The 22,147-nt window shown below is 36.6% G+C and overlaps 2 protein-coding genes across 2 annotated transcripts; both read right to left on the minus strand.

The window, feature by feature from the left end:
* Positions 1–3,469: 3,469 nt before the first annotated feature.
* On the minus strand, positions 3,470–8,834 carry LOC130012343 (uncharacterized). Its single transcript, XM_056100070.1, has 2 exons — positions 8,704–8,834; positions 3,470–4,981 (listed from the first exon to the last, which is right to left on the minus strand). Exon 2 carries the CDS (start codon positions 4,958–4,960, stop codon positions 3,545–3,547), a length of 1,416 nt encoding a protein of 471 aa, XP_055956045.1. The 5' UTR covers positions 4,961–4,981; positions 8,704–8,834; the 3' UTR covers positions 3,470–3,544.
* Positions 8,835–15,179: 6,345 nt separating this feature from the next.
* Positions 15,180–22,041, minus strand: LOC126817726 (calreticulin). Its single transcript, XM_056100420.1, has 11 exons — positions 21,883–22,041; positions 21,474–21,578; positions 20,899–21,102; positions 19,959–20,053; positions 19,513–19,647; positions 18,849–19,037; positions 18,170–18,313; positions 17,415–17,507; positions 16,804–16,891; positions 16,349–16,404; positions 15,180–15,959 (listed from the first exon to the last, which is right to left on the minus strand). Exons 1-11 carry the CDS (start codon positions 21,962–21,964, stop codon positions 15,942–15,944), a joined length of 1,209 nt encoding a protein of 402 aa, XP_055956395.1. The 5' UTR covers positions 21,965–22,041; the 3' UTR covers positions 15,180–15,941.
* Positions 22,042–22,147: the final 106 nt, after the last annotated feature.

Here is a 22,147-nt window from a genome sequence, read left to right on the forward strand (position 1 = left end):
TCCATTTTTGCGTTCAATCATTTATGCCTGTTGAACGGTAGATCAGATTCAAATCCAATAAAAATCGGACCCATCAGATGGCATCAAAACTTTGATTATGGTCTTGTCATGTTAATAAATGTTTTTTTAATAATTTAGATAACATTTCAGACCTAAAGAAAGACCTGCAATAGGCAGATTAAGATCTTGCATAATGTATGTTTAATAACTGAGGTATGCAAATTTAATTACTGTACAATTATAACACAACTTTTGGTAGAAATATGTAAAAAAAAAAAATACGTTGAAAGGACGTATATTTACTTTCTTCGTTTATTTATGAGATTTTTATTGTTCGTTAGTATATGTTAAGAAGGTGTTTAGAGAATGCTGAGTTGTAATCCATACGAACCATCTTTTTATTAATTTTTATTTAGTTTTGGAATCCATCCAAATATCACAAAATGCTCTTTAAATATTTACGCTTATTTTATCCTGCATGTTCACTCATGGCTGATATGGCAGACAAATGATCCCTGGAAAACTTGCCAGAAGACTGAATCGTGTCTGAAAGGCTATTCCAGCATAACGTGGGAATGGGAGTGGGGAAAAAGGAAATTCTTTGCCTCCATCCCCAAGGTTAAACCTTTACAAAGAGGCTTCACGCTAAACCCACATCTTAGGTTGAAACCCATCTTTTAATAGTAAATCGTCGCCTGTCCAACTTTGTGGGTTTTCTCCGGGTCTTCTGGTTTCCTCCCACTGCTAAAGACCCCTACGCGCAAGCAAATTATTGAAATAAGATTGAACCTCTCTTTCTCTCTCTCTCTCTCTCTTTTTAATAGTAAACCCAGTTAGTGAGATTCCTGTGTAGTTTTCCATTCATATTAATTGCATAATGTGCAAATTTGCTCAATATAATAAGTATTATTTCTATTGCTTTTGCTGGGTGCTTTGTAAAAATGGAACATGTCACTTTATAAGAATTGAACATGTCACTTTATAGAAATGGAACATGTCACTTTATAAGAATTGAAAATGTCACTTTATAAAAATGGAACATGTCACTTTAGAAGAATGGAAAATGTCACTTTATAGAAATGGAACATGTCACTTTATAAGAATTGAACATGTCACTTTAAGAATAGAATATTAATATTAATTTTATACCCTGCCTTGACAATTTTAATTTCTTAATTATAGGCCATACAAACAAAATTATTTTAACTCTTAGATAATCCTTACGAAAAAATCTGGTGCAGGAGAAAGGCTTTTATTTTTGTGTTTTTATTTGGGCTAAACATCACATTTCAAGCCACTGAATTTATCTCATGTTGTTATGGGAATGTATGATTATCCAGTATTATTTGTCAGTGACATTTATCAGGATTGTGTACTTGATAATTGAGCCTACGCCACCTTTCTGGATTCATTCAAAATGTTTTATAGGGCTACTTTCTGTCACAAGAGATAAAGCATTTACGTGCAGTAATTACGGAGGTTGTTTTTATTTTTTTTATTTTTTTTTATGTGATACAAGATGGTCTGAGAATCAGGCTCCCCGAGTTCACAAAGTCAGGCTCCGGTTTCACAAAGCATTCTCCTAAGTCTCTAACTCAATATCATCCAAAATCTTCGACATTGAAAACACGATTTATTTGTCTGGTTAAATCAACATTGATCTTGTGATCTTACCGGGAAAAGATGGCCTTCTGATATCCAATATTTAAGACAAAATAATTATTTTACAATTGGTACACGAATCGTGTACCATAATGCCTTTCAGCACTATTTGTAATAAGGGACTCGAAAAACGAGGCTAGGCATATTCCACAAGTCATGTCAAACGGTGACGCTATATTCTTATCTGCAGAGCATGCCCAATAAATACTATCGGTGTAGACTGGAAAAACCAGACGCTAGAGATTGAAATTCGATTGAGAATACTGGCGTATTTTGCCGAACCTAACTGATTAGAAATTAGAGTAAAAACAGAAACGATTGAATGTAAATCAATTTATATACATTCATATTACATTATTGTATGCGTTGCGACCCAATTGTGTCAATTTCTAGGTCCCAAATATTAGCGACTTAGCTCATTTAAGTTAAGAATTTACTCAACTTTTAATCACTGTTTATGAGAAATATCTTTGATCCAGAAACATAAAACTTTGCACATATTTTCCTATTGATGTATTTGATATATTAATATAAAGTAAAGAATTTTGAGTATATTCTTAACTTAAGTCTGAGAATGCTTCGTGAACTCTGGGGGGACATGAATATTTTCTTATGTGGCCTTATAGAGATTAAAACTATGCCACAAGACGGCTAATTATTCACTCTTATCTGTAGTTTAGATATTTCTATGCAAGTATTAGGACCCCATTTCACAATGCACACAATAAATTGATGATTTTGCTATAAATACACTTGCATGTACGTATATATTAATAAGTTCCATGCAGCAAGGTCTAGTACGATTGTTACGGTGACGTAGAAACATAATATTGTGATTTGTTTATGAATGCTGTACGAAGAAGCTTGTGTTTTGTCTGTCAATTTGTAAAAATATATAATTAAATAAGTAATAATTAATTAATTAAGTCTGTGATGCCACATCTATCTATGATTTAAATTGTGCCTTTTTCTTGAAATAAAAGATTCAGAAATTAATCCATTCTTTCTTCAGCATCCTGTGGGTTATTACCTTTGGTTAATTCAATCTGATTAAAATAAAGATCTATATTTGGTTTCGTTTTTTATACTTTTGATGGCCTACACTACATGAAGATCTGCTGACAAGTTGTAGCGATAGGTCGCGTCAGAGGTCATACGAGCGACTTTTGACCCTATGATGTCAGACAATTGATTAACCAATCAGCATTGATGTTACTAGTGGATTACCAACAGTTCTGACACGCCTAAAGCTTGCTGTAACAGACCGTTTCATTGGCTAATCCCTCACACCATTCAGAACATGTCAATGATAACAACTCTTCCAGATCCTAGTGTAGTAAAGACAAGTAAAACGAAATTTTGAACTATAAAAAACGGAACAAAATAGGATCTGTGTTTTATCAGATTGTTTTTGATTGTGATTTATCACCATGCATTGAATTCAGAATTGGGGAGGGTTGGATGGCTGAATGGTTAGCAAGTGCGCGTTGCATCATAAGGTCTGTCATTGAGTCAACTGGCATGGTTTCGATTGTCCAGTTGTATGCGACAAGGAGTAGGTTCGTCTGTCCAACCTCGTGGGTTTTCTTGACAGTTGGCGATATTCGAGTAGGCCGTAGTGCCGCTGTCCCGGCAAAATTTCCCTCATAGCACACTGTATGGTGTATGCCAGTCTTCATTAGCCCACTTCGGAGCAGAACAGTAGGACGTTAAACCCCATTTCATTTCATTTCATTTTGTTTCGCCTATTTAGAGGTTTAGTGTTAAACTTTAATATCATAATTCTCCTGAATCCTCGGTACTTTTATTGTTACAAAAGACAAACAACCATTGTCGAGAAAGTTGTTCGTGAGGAGTAAAGGAAAATAAAATTCACAAAATTTTACGTGCTCTCTCCTATAAATATGTCATTGACATATTTCTTCCACCAGAAGGCCATGCTTAAATTACCAGTTTCAACTATCTCCCCCTTACATTTCGCGCCTTCACCACCAAGAGTGTGGATGTACCATCTACAGCTACGTAAATACAATACCGGAGAACCACTGGATCCACGGCAGGTTTTACAAGAATAGCAAATGCTAAACCGGAAACCCCTTTCTGTGCATTCAAGGGTGCCTAGGGGCAAATGTTTACCAATTGTAACCATTTTCCTGCCACCATGGGGATGTCCAATTACTATTGCTGTATGAACTAGGCGCCTATTTTGTGTGTTATTTGTTTTTTGGATATCCAGCTGTTCTTCGAGGCCTCTTGGGATTGGTTTAAAGGCTAAACTCCAGAACGGTTTGTTAGCAAGGACATGAACAGCCGGAATGCCTGTGGCTAAAAGGTTATCCAAATTTATATCCAAACCTTGCAAGTTGGCGGTGGTTAGAGTTGTGGGTAAAAAGTGCACCCCCGTACCTTTACTAACACTGCCATCAGGAAAAGTAACTGTGCATTGTTGAGCTTCTTTATCTGTAAGAGCTTCTGGTAATTTTATAAAGACTTCTCCTTCAATAAACTCTATTTTACCTGTCATTGTTTTCATTTTGCCTTTAATATCTGCAATTACAACGGTCAATTTTAAATCTAAATTTCGGTTGCTCAATCCAACCCGAAGCTCTTCAGGAATAGGTTCGAATTTCATGACATCACTGGCCAGTTTACTGATGGTACCTTCATGGAAATGCACCATAGTTTCTTTCGCTTTATTCAATTCACAAGTAAATGGCATTATAAGAATGCCCGCGTCGTTTACTTTATTTGGCATGACAAGAGCTTGATATTTGTGGCTTTGTCCATTTTCGTCGATGCTTGCCACCTCTGGAATAAATAAGGTTTCATCAACCAAGTTAAGATCGTATATCTTCTTCGGCACATGCTGAAATGTAATTAAAGTTTTGTCTAACTCTTCTGATGTCTCCAATAGACCTGTGCCTTCACATACTATGACGTCAGACCTGTCTTCACTGTTGAAGTCGAATTCAATAATGCATCGTTTGGCCTGTTTTTCGTTCTCAATCACGTGATGATTTGTTGCTATGACGTATTGGCCGGCCCATTTTTCTACGAGTCCAGAACCATAATTACGCTGACCTTCATCACCTGTAACAATCAGACGAACAACACTTTCACCAACATTTCGAATATATTCAAATATTCTCTCCTCTTGCCATACCTGTGACAGGTGGTCAATTGCGAAGTCCTTAAATGGTATAAAACCTACGTGACCAGGGTTCTTAGAGCAGTTCATCCCGCCCTCTACGTCAGCTTCAGTTGCCACTTCTATCTTAAACTCAGGAAGAGTAGCCATAGCAATGCCTCTAACAATCTTCTGTAACCAAAACAAAAAAACAACCCAACTTTAGCATTAGGTATAATCAACAATCAATAGATGAAAAATACATTATGGGAGATTAGATAATAAGCTGGCAGTTCTCACTATAATAGTTAAAAACTAGATAATGTAAAGGGAAGTTGCTGAAAATCTCAGTCAAATTGATCCACTATGAACCGAGAACTAAGCATTGATCATCATTACTAAAGTCAGTACGATAAACAGCATAGTCTCGATTATCCATTTAATCGTTAAATCGAGAAGGAAAGTTATGCAATAAACAGTGGCGGCGCCAAGGGGGGGGGGGGGCATTTACCCCCCCCCCACCATAAATCTGGTCTACCCTCTGTTTGCCCCCCTCCCTCCAATAATTTTAGAAAATAAAAAAAGTATTTGGTCGGATAGACTAGGTAACCAGTGTAAATTATATAAAACAGGAGTTATGTGGTCACATTTCTTAGTTAAAGTAACAAGTCTAGCCGCAGTATTCTGTACTTTTTGTAATTTCTCTATAAGTGACACATTTACGTATTTTACCTATATTTCTAATATTAAAATAGCACAATTTACAAATATTATTTACTTGAGCTCCCATAAGTATAAAACTATCAAAGATAGCCCAATATTACGAGCAGAATAAGATGAAAATATATCACAATTACCAATTACAACAGGTGGGTTATCTTGTGCAGATTTACTTAATTGATGCCTTGAGCCTAATAACAAATATTCGGTTTTATCATCATTCAATTTTAGAAAGTTCTTTGACATCCATTTTCTAATTTCACTAATACAGTTCTCAAGTTGCAATTTTGATAAATTGAAAGAAGATGGACAATTAGGTGTAAATGAAATATATAATTGAGTATCATCGGCATACAAATGAAAGCTGAGACCATATTTTCTGACAATATCTCCTAATGGTGACGTATAGAGGGTAAATAAAATCGGACCAAGAACAGAACCTTGGGGAACCCCAGATGACAAAACAGATTCAGACGACAATTTGCAATTAACTAAAATACACTGTTTTCTACCCACAAGATAGCTCTCTAAAAGATTTAATGCAGAGCCACAAATACCGAATTTAAATTGAAGTCTACGTAGAAGAATGGAAGGGTCCACCGTGTCGAAAGCAGCAGATAAATCTAATAAAATTAAAAATGTACATTTTCTATTATCAATTTCCATTAAAATATCATTTGAAACCCGGGTTAAAGCTGTTTCGGTACTGTGAAATTGTTTATAAGCACTTTGAAATGGTTCATACAAACAGTTATCATCTAGATGGGCCTTTATCTGAGAAGCAATACATTTCTCCAATATTTTAGAAATAAAACTTAAGTTAGAGACTGGCCTGTAATTTTTAAAAACATTAGGATCCAGTGTAGACTTTTTAATTGAAGGGGTAACATAAGCTCGTTTGAAAACGTTGGGAATAGTAGCGGATGATATACAAGAATTAATAATATTGGTAAAAACTGGAATAACTTCGTCTAGACAGTCCTTAAGAACAGAAGTCGGAACAGGATCTAATGAACAAGATTTAGGAGCAGACGATTTAATTAGCTTTAAAACAAAAGATTCACTAACCAAGTTAAAATTTTCTAAATAAACAGAATTTTCTAACTTATCAAAATCATGAGCGTTAAAGTCAATAGTTTTATTTAAATCATCAAGTTCAGTTCGTATTTTCTGTATTTTTATTTGAAAGAAATCAGAGAATAAATTTGCAAGTTCAGTGTCATTATCATTGTCCGGGAGGATAGTACGCTCAGCATTATGGTCCAAAAGGGAATTCACAACTTTATACAGGTCTTTTTGTCTGTTTTCGCCATTTTCTATTTTATCAGAGTAAAATTTAATTTTAGCATTTTCAATCTATTTATTCACATTGTTTTTTTAAAGATTTATAAATCTGTTTATGGACATGTAGATTTGTTTTCCGCCACAGATGTTCAGCCTTATTACGGTCCCTTTTGGCTTCTAAAATAGAATCATTAAACCACTGCGTATTGGGACGAATAGTAAATGTTTTCGTTTGAAGAGGAACAAGCGAGTCCAAAATTTCAGCAAGCTTTGAGTGATATTGGGTTGCCTTCTCTTGTATATCTTGAATACGTTGAATGCCATTGAAATTCGAGTTCACTATTTCCGCTTTAAATTTATTTATGTCAAATGATTTAAACCTTCGATATGTTAAATTCTTTCTTGTTGGTTGTGGTTTCTGGATCATAAGATTAAAAGTTGCCGGGAAATGATCAGATATTAATTTGTCCGAGACAGAGAGATTATCCAGTTTAATATCACGTGGATTAGTTATCACCAGATCGAGAATATGTCCACCGTTATGAGTAGAAGAAGAAACATGTTGTGTGAGAGATCTATTATTCAGCATATCACAAAAATCAACCGCGGTAGAGTCGTTGGAATCATCAACATGAAAATTAAAATCTCCCCAAATAATAGTGCAACACTTAGTCATCATCAACTGGTCCAGAAATAATCCAAATTCTTCCATAAACTTTTGACACAATTTGCTATTGGGCGGGCGGTAAATTGTAATAATCCTAGTTTCCTTGAAAGAAAACTGTAGAGAACAATCCAAAATTTCAATCAGTGCCTGAATACTGTCAGACAGCATTTCTGACAGTCTATTTTTCAAAATGTTCTTGGGGAGGTGCCCAATACCCCCCACAAGGACTTGCTACTTTGGCGCTCACAAGAGGGACTTCTTTGAGGTTCGCAAGTCCGTTCGTTTGACATTTTGTTCTCTGGTGGGATAAACTAGTGATTAGTCGACGGAACGTATCTGGTCAGATCTATTTGTCTCGACAGCATTTCCGACAGTCTATTTTTCAAAATGTTGGGGGGAAGGTCCCCCATACCCTCCGTAAGGACTCCCTACTTTGGCACTCGTGAGTGGGCTTCGTCGAGGTTCGCAAGCCCGTTCGTTTGACACTGTACCTCAACGATCAGTGCCTGAAATACTGCCAGGCTGCATTTTCAGCAGCCCGTTGTTCAAAATTTTCTAGGGGAGCCCCCCTCTCCCCCTACCCCTAGTTAAACCTCGTGCCTTTGCCCCCTTAACCTTGGACTTTGCCCCAGCTTTGCCCCTCCAACAACAGACGGCTGGCGCCGCCACTGGCAATAAATCGGCTCATAATCCACTAAAGATAGCAGGCTAGCGATGCCATCGAGAGTTGATTATGGTCTGGATAGGTTAATTAATGTCTAATTAATAATTTAGAAAACATTTCAGGCCTAAAGAAAGACCTGCAATAGGCTTGCATAATGTACATGTTTAACTAAATAACTAGCATTAAAATATTTCTATAAGGAGTGGTGCTAGTCGTGTTGACGAGGAAACTGTGCATATAGTCGAACAGGTGGTACAAACAACTGCGGCCCACCCTGTACACATTGGCGTGCGCGTAAAAGAAAATTTGTCGGTTAGAATTTGAAGAAAAGTAGGAGGAAACGCCACTGTCTGGACAAGATTATACCCCTCACATTTCACATGTAAACCATAGAAATGAAATTTGCCACAATAACCGAAGTATTGTGTTGACCAGACTTTAAATAATAATGTAGATTAATATAACACAATTCAATGAAATTCAATGCCAAGCCTCTCTGACACCCACCATTCCACAAATTCACCTATTAATAATACGCTAAACAGTCAAATATTTGTACATATATATTATCAGACTTACCTTGCGAATTAATTATAAAAATTCAAGTGTGGTAAGTGGACCCAGCGTATCGACACTATGATACATATGCTTTATATGTTGTAACTTGTAAGTTAACGCAGCAAAATGACATACATTGACTTATAGATATATATATATACACCTATAGTTATAGTTCTTTGGGAATTTCTATTTCTATGAAACGAGATCGGCCTTGAACGGATACTTTTATCAACAATAGTTTTGTATTACGTGTTATCAAATCATATAAAAATTCTTATCAAGTGGTTGAATAATTTTTGGGGATTCTCATTTCGAAAATATTTAAACAAACTGGATTTGTATGATCAGCCATGCATTCCACTATACAAACTGCATGGGCTATTTGTTCATTCTCTTGTATCTTTGAGTCGTGTGTTAATTCTATAATGTATTTCCAGAGCACGCTCGTGTAATTTGACCATCTCACGTTAAAAAAATTTATCGTTTACTTTATTAGGTGATGGAAATAAAAACCAGCGGCTGCCAGGCAGGATACGCCCACATTTTCGAGAGATGGATAGAAAACAAGCTAAAACGAAAGTGATTTTTCCTACAATCAAGGGTCATAATTCAGGAAATTACAATTCGATATGCGCAAATATCGAAAGGAACCAAGATCTTTGAGTTATAAACTTACATTTCAAGTTTCAACAAAATCGGATAAACATTGTGACCTCTATAGGGTCAACAACCTTGATATACCATATTTTTACGCAATTTGAGAACGAGGGGCGGCCATTTTGTCTGTCAGTTTTGGGCCGATATTCACGAAATTCGAACTCAGCCGTCCTTATGGTGTAACGGTGATATATTAACACGGTTTTTTAAATCGGATAAAAATTATGATCTCTATAGGGTCCACAAGCCAAAAAACGCGTTTTTGGGTACAATCAGGGGCCATAATTCATGAAGTTACGGTCCGATATGCGCGAATATCGAAAGGAACCAAGATCTTTGTGTTATAAACTTACATTTCAAGTTTCAACAAAATCGGATAAAAATTGTGACCTCTATAGGGTCCACAACCTTGATATACCATATTTTTACGCTATTTGAGAACGAACGGCGGCCATTTTGTTTGTCAGTTTTGGGCCGATTTTCACGAAATTTGAACTCAGCCGTCAAGTTTCAAGTTTCATTGAAATCGGATAAAAATTGTGACCTGTAGACTGTTCACAAACAATTGTGGACGGACGGACGGACGGACGGACAGGGCGACGACAATATACGTCCACATGAAAATGTGGGCGTATAAAAATAATTTATGCAGATAATTAAGATATTATGTACAGATATCACCTTTTAAAGCGAGAATTTCATATTTTTAAGTTATATTTTTAAAATATATTAAAATAAAGCCTTAAAATAGATGGTATCTATAAACAGTCCTACCTTGTTAAAGGAGCTAAGTCACTAATACTTGAGACCTAGAAATTGACCCAAATGGGTCGCAACGCATACAGTAATGTAATATGAATGTATATACATGTAAATTGATTTACATTCAATCGTTTCTGTTTTTACTGTAATTTTTAATCAGTTAGGTTCGGCGAAATACGCCAGTATTCTCAATCGAATTTCAATCTCTAGCGTCTGGTTATTCCAGTCTACGCCAACATTATTTATTGGGCTTGCTCTCCAGATAAGAATATAGCATCACCGTTTGACATGACTTGTGGAATATGCCTAGCTTCGTTTTTCGAGCCCCTTATTACAAATAGCACTGAAACGCATTATGGTACACGATTCGTGTACCAATCGTAAAATGTTTATTTTGTCTTAAATATTGGATATCAGAAGACCATCTTTTCCCGATAAGATCACAACATCAGTGTTGATTTAAACCGACAAATAAATCGTGTTTTCAATGTCGAAGATTTTGGATGATATTGAGTTAGAGACTTAGCTACTTAAAAGAATAATCCTATTAATCCTATAATTCACTATTGCCAGTTGAGAAATTGGCAAAAATATCATTTTCAACTTCAAATTCAAACGTTTCAAGATAGCTATTCCATGTGGGGGGGGGGGACAGGGGAGGTAATTGTGTTATTATTTCCGGTGCGAATGATTTTATTATAAGTGTGATAATAATACCTATGATCGTTTAAGAGTGAGTTGACAACCTATTGAGCAAAAGACATAGAAATAATTATGTTTTGTCTTTCTTAGAAAATATTAAATTCTCGCTTTAAAATTTATCGTTTGCCCTTTTATAGGGTAGTGGAGATAAAATAGGGAAATAATAGGTAAGAGTTTTCTGGGGATAGCTTATCGTTCATCGTAGCCATGTAAAGTGGCAAGCCCGGATAAAAGGCGTCCTTTCTATTGGACGCAATACGAAGCCAACGACCAACGTGCCCATATCAGTATGGGCGTCCCATAAAGCCGATTGACATTGGTTAGGCGCCCACTTGGTTTTGTGAGCGCCTCGCCAATCATGTCGTTATATATCATGCGACCCCCAAATGGTGAGGCGTCTCAAAGTGAATTACACGATTAACACCACAACTTGATTGATGGGGATGCCCAAAACGGCGTGATCTGTGGGGTGCCTTACCCTGGACGGGCGCACATAATGACATGATTGGTGGGGCGCCTTATAATGACAATGTATGATTGTCAGGCCTCTCATAATGCACAACACCGACTGAGATTGGTTGGGCGCCCACAACTTGATCAATGGGGCGCCTAAAACGGCATGATTGGCGGGTGCCTCATATCTCGGAGAGGCGGTCATAATTCCGCACACGAAGATATTATTGGCGCCCAACCAAGGAACCGACAGGCTGTAGGTCTATGACATTGGACGAATTATAAATGTTATTGACACTGCTACATCACGCCTTGACTACTGCAATTATTTTTTCATACAATCTTCCGTCTAATTCATAATAATGTAGCCCGTATTATTACCCGAACTAAAATTACAAGGCATGTTACTCCCGTGCTTCATGGTCTTCATGGGCTCTCACTAATTACAGGACCCTTCCTTACACTCTGATGACTCTCCAGCTTATCTTAAATCTCTACTTCCCTTTACACCGCAACCCTCCGTTCTCAGAATAGCAACCTCCTTACTCCTTCATATCCCAATATATCCTCGATGATGGGGTTTAACGTCCACTCGACACAAGCTAGGTCATCTATAGGGACTAACGTATGGTTCAATTTTATTTCAATAATTCGCTTGCGCGTAGGGTTTTTTTTAGCAGTGGGAGGAAACCGGAGGACCTGTGATTCAATTTGCAGACATGCTTCTTCCTACAATAACTTTGATAATTAATAACAGCCTTCAATCGGCGTCTTTCCTTAAATTTTTAGATATGCATTTTTTAAACTCCTACTTCAGAAAGCCTTCGATGAATAAGGAAGTATTAAAAAACTATCGTCATCTGCCCAATTTACCATTCATTTCAAAGATATTGGAAAAAGCTGCAAACATTCGGTTGAACGATCATTTGATTCGGCACTCACTGTTTGACCAGTATCAGTCAGCTTACAGACCTTTTTAAGGTCATTCTACCGAGACAGCTCTTCTCAAGGTCGTGGATGGTATCAGAGATATTATCGACAGAGGTAACTGCTGCTCCTTAGTAATGTTGGATCTTTCAGTCGTTTTCAACACGGTCGATCCATTGGTGCCTCAAAAGAAACTGACTTCACGTTGACTTTGGCATTACAGATGAAGAGCCCAGGGGAAGAACGATCTAAGTCACACTTTGTCTTTTCGCATAAAAGGCAAAACAGACTTTTGGACGAGAATGTTTGATGCGAACAGAACAACGATTGGGTTTAATTACAACTTCAAAATGATGTTTAATACGAACCATAATTACCAGTACAACAACTGAATTCAACTTTTCAGGCAAATTAAGGTTAAATAAAGGGTACGATGGACTTGTATTTATCCGGTAGGCCATTTCAGAAGGGCCTTGGTTTGATGTGAATCCGATCGTTTTTACCTGAAATTGATTGTTCCACAGAAAGCTTATTCAATTTGCTACCAGATGGCACCATTAACTGGGGGTTGTTGAAAAAAGTGACTTAGATCGTTCTTCCCCGGGGCTCTTCAGATTGCGTCTTCGCATGGTTTGAGTCTTACCTTCTCGATCGTTGTCAATCGGTACAGATTACAAACACCAACTCAGATTCTGTTAATCTTTCGAACGGAGTTCCCCAAGGTTCTGTGCTGGAACCAGTGCTATTTGAACATTACACAGTCAGTGTCGCCAATATACTTAAAAAGCAACTGTAATAGCTTCTGTACCACTCCTACGCTGATGATACACAAATTGTTGACAGTTGGAATTCTACAGATCATCGGGATTCATTTAGTAGAATCACATTCCATTCACTTTTTTTTAATTGTCTGTATGTTTGTGTTTTCCTGGGTATGATGTCCTGTCCGTGTATCTGTTTTTGTGTAAATTTGTGTGGTGCAGTCCCCCTGCACTTACTATTAAGTACAAAAGCTATTAAATCATGGATGACCAATAATAATATGCTCAAACTCATTGACGACAAAACAGAGGTCATTGATACCAAACAATAGCTTCCTAATAAACTATGTACGTGACAAGGAGTAGGGTCGCCTGTCAAACCTCGTGGGTTTTCTAAGGTCCACCCACTGCTAAAGGCCCAGGCTACGCGCAAGCCAATTATTGAAATAAAAATTAAACCATATGTTAGTCCCGAAATGACCTAGTTTGTGTCGAGTGGACGTTAAACCCCATTTCTCTCTCTCTCTCTCTGTGGCATAAATCAGAGCCTGATAAACACAAACTAGTGGTATGGGCCGCCTAAGTTGGTGCTCATCCTTTTAACATTTTGTAAGCTCTGGGGTAAAGGGAGGTAATCAGACTTCAACTGTTCACAAGAAACCCAGGCGTTGTCAATTGTTACACACTTTGAGTATATCCATTAGTGACGTAACGAAAAGTGTATTATTGCCAGCTTCTGTATTTTCATATATTTATTTAAACCAGGGAATAATTGCAGTTGTCTCCCTTGTCTTATTTTTCTGAAGCTCAATATCCACTCTGCACAACTAGATCATTTCAAGATTGACAAAGCATTCTTGCTACAATAATTTGCTTGTTAGCAGAGAGAGGAACTGAATAAAGAACTGGGTTCTCATATTGAAATGAATTAGGTATTTACCACTAAATGGGCTAATTAAAGGGACTAAATCGCTGATATGTCGGACCTAGAAATTGACACAAATGGGTCATAATGTAATGGCAATCTCTAGCGCCTGGTTATTCCCGTCTACACCGATAGTGTTAATTGCACAGAATATGGCATCACCTTCTGACAAGTGACATGACTTGTGGAATACATCTAGCCTCGTTTTTCGAGTCCCTTGTTACAAATGGCTCTGAAACGCATTGTGGTACACTAGTTGTGTACCAGTGGTAAAATGTTTATTTTGTCTTAAATATTAGATATCAGAAGCCCATCTTTTCCCGGTAAGATCACAACATCAATGTTGATTTAATTTGATAAATAATTTGTGTTTTCAATGTCGAAGACTTTGGATGATATTGAGTTACGGACTTAGCTACTTTAAGACAAGCATGGGTTTGTTTTTTTTACGCTCATGCCAATGGAATCCCAAATCCCCATCCAATCCATACAACTATACACGTTCCTTGCCAGATCTGTCCTACTTTTCTGCACTGACGGGATTAGAAAGGCGAGCCCAAGCCATGCAGTATGGGTCTGGCAATTTTGGCATTTCAACCCAAACTTCGTCCAATTCCAATTGTTAATAATTCTTACTAGTGCACATGGGACCTTGATTTTTGTCCCATCCTAAGAACTAGATACTGTTCCTACCCAGGTCCTTCATACTGCTTGCAGTAAAAATGGGGGTTTAATATCCACCGATAAATGTATATGGTACAATTTTATTTCAATTTAACAGTTGGAGGAAAACACGAGGACACTGCGAATTACAATGTTTAGTAGGTGACCCTACTTGTCACGTACATGCAGGGGATCCAAACCACGCCACTTGACTTAATGACAAGACCTTATGATCTTAAGTGCACGAATACGGTCACTCCACCCCCCGCCTCTCCATTTGAAAGACACATTTGCACACAGAGTATCCCATGACAAACTAATTTAATCTCGACACCTACTGTTCTGCGCTGACTGGCCTAGTGCAGTGGCACTATGGCCTACTCTTATACGTGTACGGATCTTTTTACGTGTACGCCACACGGCACCTCATCCCACCCAAACAACTAGACAGCTGCCCTGGTCAGGTCGTCCGCCCTGCACCACTAACAAGGGAAAACCACGTTGGAAAATCCCGATGAACTTTCTCTGCCCATGCAGGGATCGAACCCTCAACCCTCCATGCTAGTGAGCCAGGGTCTTACCCACTTAGCCACCGTCACTCCACAGCACTCATCAAAATTTGAATCATAAAAAAATAAAATCCATTTAAAAAAGAAGAACTTGTAGTTTAATACCAAATAACAATCTAACTAATATTGGTAAAACACATTTCCTCTAAATGTAAATAATTATTGTATTTGTTAATGTACAGAATATTTTACATCAAGAGCTATACACCTCGTCACTTCAGATTAAAATCGTTCGAAATTCACGGATTAATCTTATTTCATATACACATACAATAGTCTCTATCATCCAAAAAAATATTCTACAAATATTAGTCTGGATGCGTTGTCAAAGACTCTCCCCTACATGTTGAAAACTAGGAGGTACTGGGTGACCGAGACTAAATATAAAGTATCATATTCAGTCGTTTAAAATTTGCAATTCATTTTTCTTGATGAAACAATAAAACTACGGTGAATATGAACAGTTTTAATCTGAGGTGAGGAATTTATAATAAATTTTTTTCTATTTTTAAATAAAAAAAAAGGGTGAATGTCACAATGAAAACATGATTAACCAGTCTTTTAAATGCAACATTCATAACATCACAACAAAAAAGAATTCTTCTTCCTTTCATTTCTTCATATAACAACATAAAAAGACTTCGGAGTTAAGAACAATCCAAGATGTCGGCTGCAGTAGTAGTGGTATGAATTGTCTCTTTATGACAGGATTGATAGATTACACCTGCAGCACGAGGCTGTCGTCTTCCCCTACCCCCTAGAAACAGGTTGACCCACAATGGATGGATGATTTATACACGATGATGATTAAAATGATGAAATGTTTGAACAGTTTGGTTACAACTCGTCATGATCCTGAAAAATACAAAAAAAACCCCCAAAATTAATAAATATAAAATTAAATCTAACAAATTGAATAAATTCACAAGTCTAGAAAACTGAATAAAGTCACAAGTATTAACAAATTGAACAAATTCACAAGTCTAAAAAATTGAATAAATAACGCACATTAGCTTGCAGTGAAGCTTGCATAAATTAAAGTTCTGCTAGAATTAGGAGTTATTCAGAAACTATGGTCTGACTATACTGCCAATAAAACTAGCTTGAACAGAGTTCTCTGAGATTCAAAGTTAAATTGGGAGGGAAAGGTCTAATTTGAGTCTTGAGGCAACAAAAAAAGGTCATTTTTCCTGCCTCCCGTGTATCACAAGTCAGCTAAATTAATAAACATATGGAAATCTTACCTCTTTTTCTTCTTTGTCTTCATCTTCTTCCTCCTCATCGTCATCTTTTTTGGCATCTGTAAAATAGATGTATTAATATTAGCCGGTCGCCTTTTGTTCCTACCCTTGTCAAACCGACGGCACCAGTGGTTAAATCCACACACTAGTATGGGGGACATGTTTTTACGGATTTTGAGTTCGATGCAAAGTAATTAATTAAATCGGGTTTAAGGTCCACTTGACAAAATCTAGGTCATCTCGGGACGAACACATGGTTAATTTTATCTCAAAACAACCAGAGAATTTAAACCAAGCCAGTTGATTCAATGACAGACCTTATGATACAGCGCACAGGTGCTAACCATTCGGCCATCCACCCCCCCCCCCTACTTTAAATCAGATTGCCGACACCTAACAGGTGTGTATAATTACAGGTGAGTATAATTATAATTTAAAACAAGACTTGACGAACTTACCATCATCCTCTTTCTGTTTCTTTTCTTCTTCTTCTCTCTTTTTACTTTCTTCTTCATCTTGTTTTTCTTTCATTTTCTTTTCTGGATCCTGAAGAAAAAAAAAAACAATATTGATTTTAAGGTCAAGTCTAAATTCATATTTAAGGATCCATTTTATCTTACTACTGGCAAACCCATAAAGCGTATCTAGAATGGAAATATTTATGAATTTAATTTCGTATTTTTAGACCCATTTAATTGGCTGAATATATACTTAAGACTAATAACCCCCAAAATTTCTAGAATGGAAGTATTTACAAAATAGTTGATATCACGTCGTTGTCGCTACACACGTTATCATAGTTAAAAAAAGGCGTGATCAGGAAAACATATGGTTCAATTTTATTTCAATAATTGGTTTGCACGTAGGGGTCTTTATCAGTATGAGGAAACCAGAGGACCTGGAAAAAACCCACGAGGTTGGGCAGGCGATTCTACTCCTCGTCTCGTACAACTCGAAACCACACCCATTATATACTTTGGATGGGACATACATATACAAATATGAAAACAATGGATCGAAGGATCCGATACGGAAGTGTCCTTCATTAGATAAATATTCATCTACTAACCTTAGTTTCTCCCCACGTTTCATTTCCAAATTCTTCTGCGTATGATTCAGAGTCTGTTATGAGTACATTATCAAAGATTGTTCCGGATTTTACCTGTAATTAATAATCATATAAATATACATTCCATTCCTAATAAACATTGGTCAGGTATCATCTATCCTAGTATAAAACCCAGTTTTTTGTATAGAGGATGAACTCTAATATCATTTTAGTAATTTCAAGGTACTGTAATAAAATAAGCATAATATTTAGCTATGGAAATATTTATCCTTTGTTTTAATATGTACAATCATTTCTGAAATATATTTATCCTTTTTTATTATGTTAATATATTTGGTTGTATCCATCAACTTCCAATGTTTGACCCAATGTGATTAAAATACAGATCTATATTTCGTTTCACTTTTCTATACTTTTGACGGCCTCTACTACATGAAGATCTGACCGGTTGTAGTGGAAGATCGCGCCAGGTCATACCAGCGGCTTTTGACCCAATGAGGTCAGACATTTGATTAACCAATCAGCGTCGATGTTTCTAGTGGGTTACCCACAGTTCTGTGCAACTCACGCCAAAAACTTGTCGTAACAGACCGTTTCACTGGTTAATCCCACACATCATCCAGAAAGCGGGTTATATAACAACTCTTCCAGATTCTAGTGTAGTAAAGACAAGTAAAACAAAATTTTGACCTATAAAAAACGAAGTGAAATAGGATCTGTGTTGTAATCAGATTGTGTTGGGCCATGAAACATACCTGCCATAAATCAAAACCAATAGCACCAATATCGGTATATTTATATAATTCATCATCAGGGGTGTATTCAGGATTATCGATTTCTGGATGAACCCATTTGCCTTTAAAGTCAGGGTTGGGGATCTGTTTTGGCTTCCATTCTCCCTGTAATGAAATAAACAATTTAATTAATGATCAATTTAAGAATAAATCTGAAGTCATCCACATGATTTCTCATTTCAAGTTGACTTAAGATCAAAATGGTCCTTTCATTTTGACAAGGTAACATGTTAAATTTCGAGTTAGATTAATTACACATTGAAGAAATTTACCAAGTGCATAGAGGACTCTTAATAGGGTTAGCATAACTCTTATATAGGGATGGGCCATTTAATAATACAACAATGTTGCACTATTTTTATCTGAAGTTACCTGACCATATTTAAAGGAGCTAAATCGCTAATATTTGGCAACTAGAAATTGACACAAATGGGGCGCATTACATATAATGTAATATGAATGTATATAAACTGATTCACATTCGATCGTTTCTGTTTTTACTGTAATTTCTAAATCAGTTATGTTCGACGAAATTGACCAATAAGTCGTGTTTGCAATTTCGAAAGTGGGTGATATTGAGTTAAAGACTTGCGAGCAGATCTGTATGAAAACAACACTAATATATGTTTAAAGTACGAACCTTGTATTCTGGGTTATCAATCATTGGTGGTTCCCATTCTCCATCCATCTCATCATCCCAATCGTCGGGTTTCTTGGCATCGGGGTCGGCGATATGTTCTGGTTTATCGTAATCTTCAGGTTTTTTATCTTCTGGGTCATCAATATTTTCACGTTCATCCCAGTCTTCTGGTTTCTTGGCTTCGGGATCCTGAAAATAGAAATAGGTTTAATGTTTAGAATTTAGACTAAAAAGAGATGGTTATAGGGTCCACTAGACACAAATTAGGTCATTTTGGGACTAACACATGATGATTATAGAACACCACCACAAATTTCAGATATCTCACAGTTCCAAGACCGTCATTGAAATTTGACCATTTTCAGAATTTCACTGTCCGTGGGAAACAACTACAAGTAATCTAATAAAGGTCAAATCAAAAGCATAATCTTTTGGCAGGGTATGCTTTTGCCAGAACACCCTATACCACCACAATATTCATTTACGAGGAAAATTCACACAGCAAACACATATGTATTGGTTGGTATTAATTTTAACTTTTATCTGAATTTATCAAATCGGCACCAGACAATGTCCAGACTTGTCTTTTAATGACTATTATCAATATTGCCATTGGATACGGTTTTCTGTTTTAAATTAAGATTTATTCCACTTCTAAACTTACCTTAATTTTCTTTGGTGGTAAGAAATCCCAATCAGCTTCCAATTCTCCGCTTTCTACCTTTTCGTTATCAATTTTGACAATGTATGTGTTATCTGGTTTCACGATCAACGTGTATAAATGAGTATAAACATCATCCTAAAAAACACCATTCATAATTCTCATTGATTTGTGAACACGAAAAATTCAAATCAAAAACGGCAAAATGCAAATGGAATACATTTTAACATTGACATACATGTAGCTAGAAATTCACTCAATGGGGGTTAACTAAATTTCGCTTCCTGGACTCAAGTTTCAGAAGTGGTACACCCATATGGAGGACCTAACGGACGTATGAGCCCCCTTCAACCCTCTCAGGGTTTGCAAATGCAAATTCAAAATCGAAAGGAACTCTTACTCAATTTGATATTCACCAAAAACTTTTTGAATTACTAAAGATTCTTTACCTTGCATCGAATATCTTTTTTAATTAATAAATTTTTGCCTTTGTAGTTGAAAATAACATGAACTTTCTTGGTACCTGGTCCACATATATCAGGCCCTGTAAATAAATAATATACCTTTAAGTATTTGCAAAAAAGACATCAATATTCATTCATTATTCCAGATGCAAGAGAGAGAGAGATGGGGTTTTACTCCACTCGACACAAACTAGGTTATTTTGGGACTAACATATGGTTAAATTTTATTTCAATAATTCGCTTGCAGTGGGAGGAAACCGGAGAAAACCCACGAGGTTGGACATTATTCCAGATGAGGAAAATAATTTATTAGTAGACTTCTGTTTAATCCTCTTTAAGCGTTAACCCCACATGCAGTATAGATACAATGACATCTGGATTTCATACAACAATCTGAATACTACCGGTAGTAGTCTTATATCCTAATATTTACACATTTCATGTACCGACCTAAATTAGCTCTTGGTACTAATATACTTAGTCATATAGAATTCTATTTCTACATTCTGAATAGTCAATAATTGAATACTATTCACATTATCAATCAAAGGACACTCGACACAAACTAGGTCATTTCGGGACTAACATATGGTTTACTTTTATTTCAATAATTCGCTGGTGCGTAGGGGTCTTTAGCAGTGGGAAGAAACTGGAGGACCTGGAGAAAACCCATGAGGTTGGACAGGCGACCCAACTCCCTTGTCACGTACAACCAGGGATTCGAAACCACGCCAGCTGACTCAATGACAGGCCTTATGATACAGCATGCACATGCTAACCATTCGGCCATCCAACCCCCCAAAGGACATAAAAACTTTTGTTGTTTTAACAGAAAATAAAAAACTAATACCAGTCTAAGGCTAATGGAAAAAAACTATTTGAACTAGAACATCTGTGTGAGAACTAATGTGGGTGTGGCACTTACCAAACATGATCAAGTATGGTGAATCTCCATGCATGTTTTTCTGTTCAAGATCACTGGAGAAGATCTTAGCATAACCACCACCACAGTCGATATTTTGTTCGTGTTTTACTGTGAACTGAACCACTAATGTCTTTCCCTCGTTACTGAATTTATCAAACTTTGCTGAAAGTCCGTAAAACCTGGCATCTTGTGATGTCTGGATACCTATTTAAAAAGAAAAAATATTATGATTTAAAGTCTACAGCAATAAGTCTAATAAATGAAATGGGTTTATGTTTTAATAAATACTTAGATGTTATTTTGTGACAAACATAAACGGTAAATTTTAGAGGCCATTTGCATATATAGCAATTCTTCTTAATATTGATATCCATTTTAAAACTTTTGGGCTTGGACCGGTTCACCTCTAATTTAATACAGTGATTGAGGGATATGGCTTGCCTAAATTGCCCCTCTAAGGGCCTAAGGCAAATTTGGTAGAAAGGGACTGGAGCCTCTGTTAATAGTCCAGATGTACAAATATTTTCTCTATCGTCCTTAAAACTATCGGTGAAATAAATGCATAAATAATGTACCTTTATCTTTTTCGGCATCACCATAAAATTTTCCAGCTGAGGATACAAATTTACCCTGTTCGGCACCTTTTGCGGTTGATTCTACCCATCTGTCCGCAAAATCATCTGAAATAAAATTTTACACATTTTCATTACCCTTACACACTGATAGTCTTTTTCCACTTCGGTCCACTGTTTAGTAATTTGAGGAAAACATTAAGAAATTTTAAATTCAATAAGCAATCAAGAGAAGGCAGTGAAGCCATACACGACTGGTTATTTATTAATAATAATATTTAACATTGAATGAAATTGAAACGCGAGGCCGCATTGACTTGACAGTCGGTTGGATCGGAGTAGCAGGTATTGCAAGATTCATCGGGAAAAGCGTTATAAATATTATTTTAACAATGTAATTTAAAATACTCACCACCAAATTCCTCTTTAAAATAGAATTTGTCTTTACAAAAAACTGCACCGAAAAGTGCTACAAACAGTATAGCGGCTTTCATTTCGACCAGACGAATACACACACACTACAAGGATCACGTTAACCGGTGCTTGGAGTAAAGTATAGTATCCCTTGTCACGTGACTTAGACAGTTGTACGCGAGCGATTGGCTTCCTTTGACCAATCAGTGCTCACCACGCGCAGAGCAAGGGATCACCCCGCGTGTTTCTCCACGGAAATAGCC

The sequence above is a fragment of the Patella vulgata genome, chromosome 4 (genome assembly GCF_932274485.2).
Source record: "Patella vulgata chromosome 4, xgPatVulg1.2, whole genome shotgun sequence".
NCBI classification, from domain to species: domain Eukaryota; kingdom Metazoa; phylum Mollusca; class Gastropoda; family Patellidae; genus Patella; species Patella vulgata.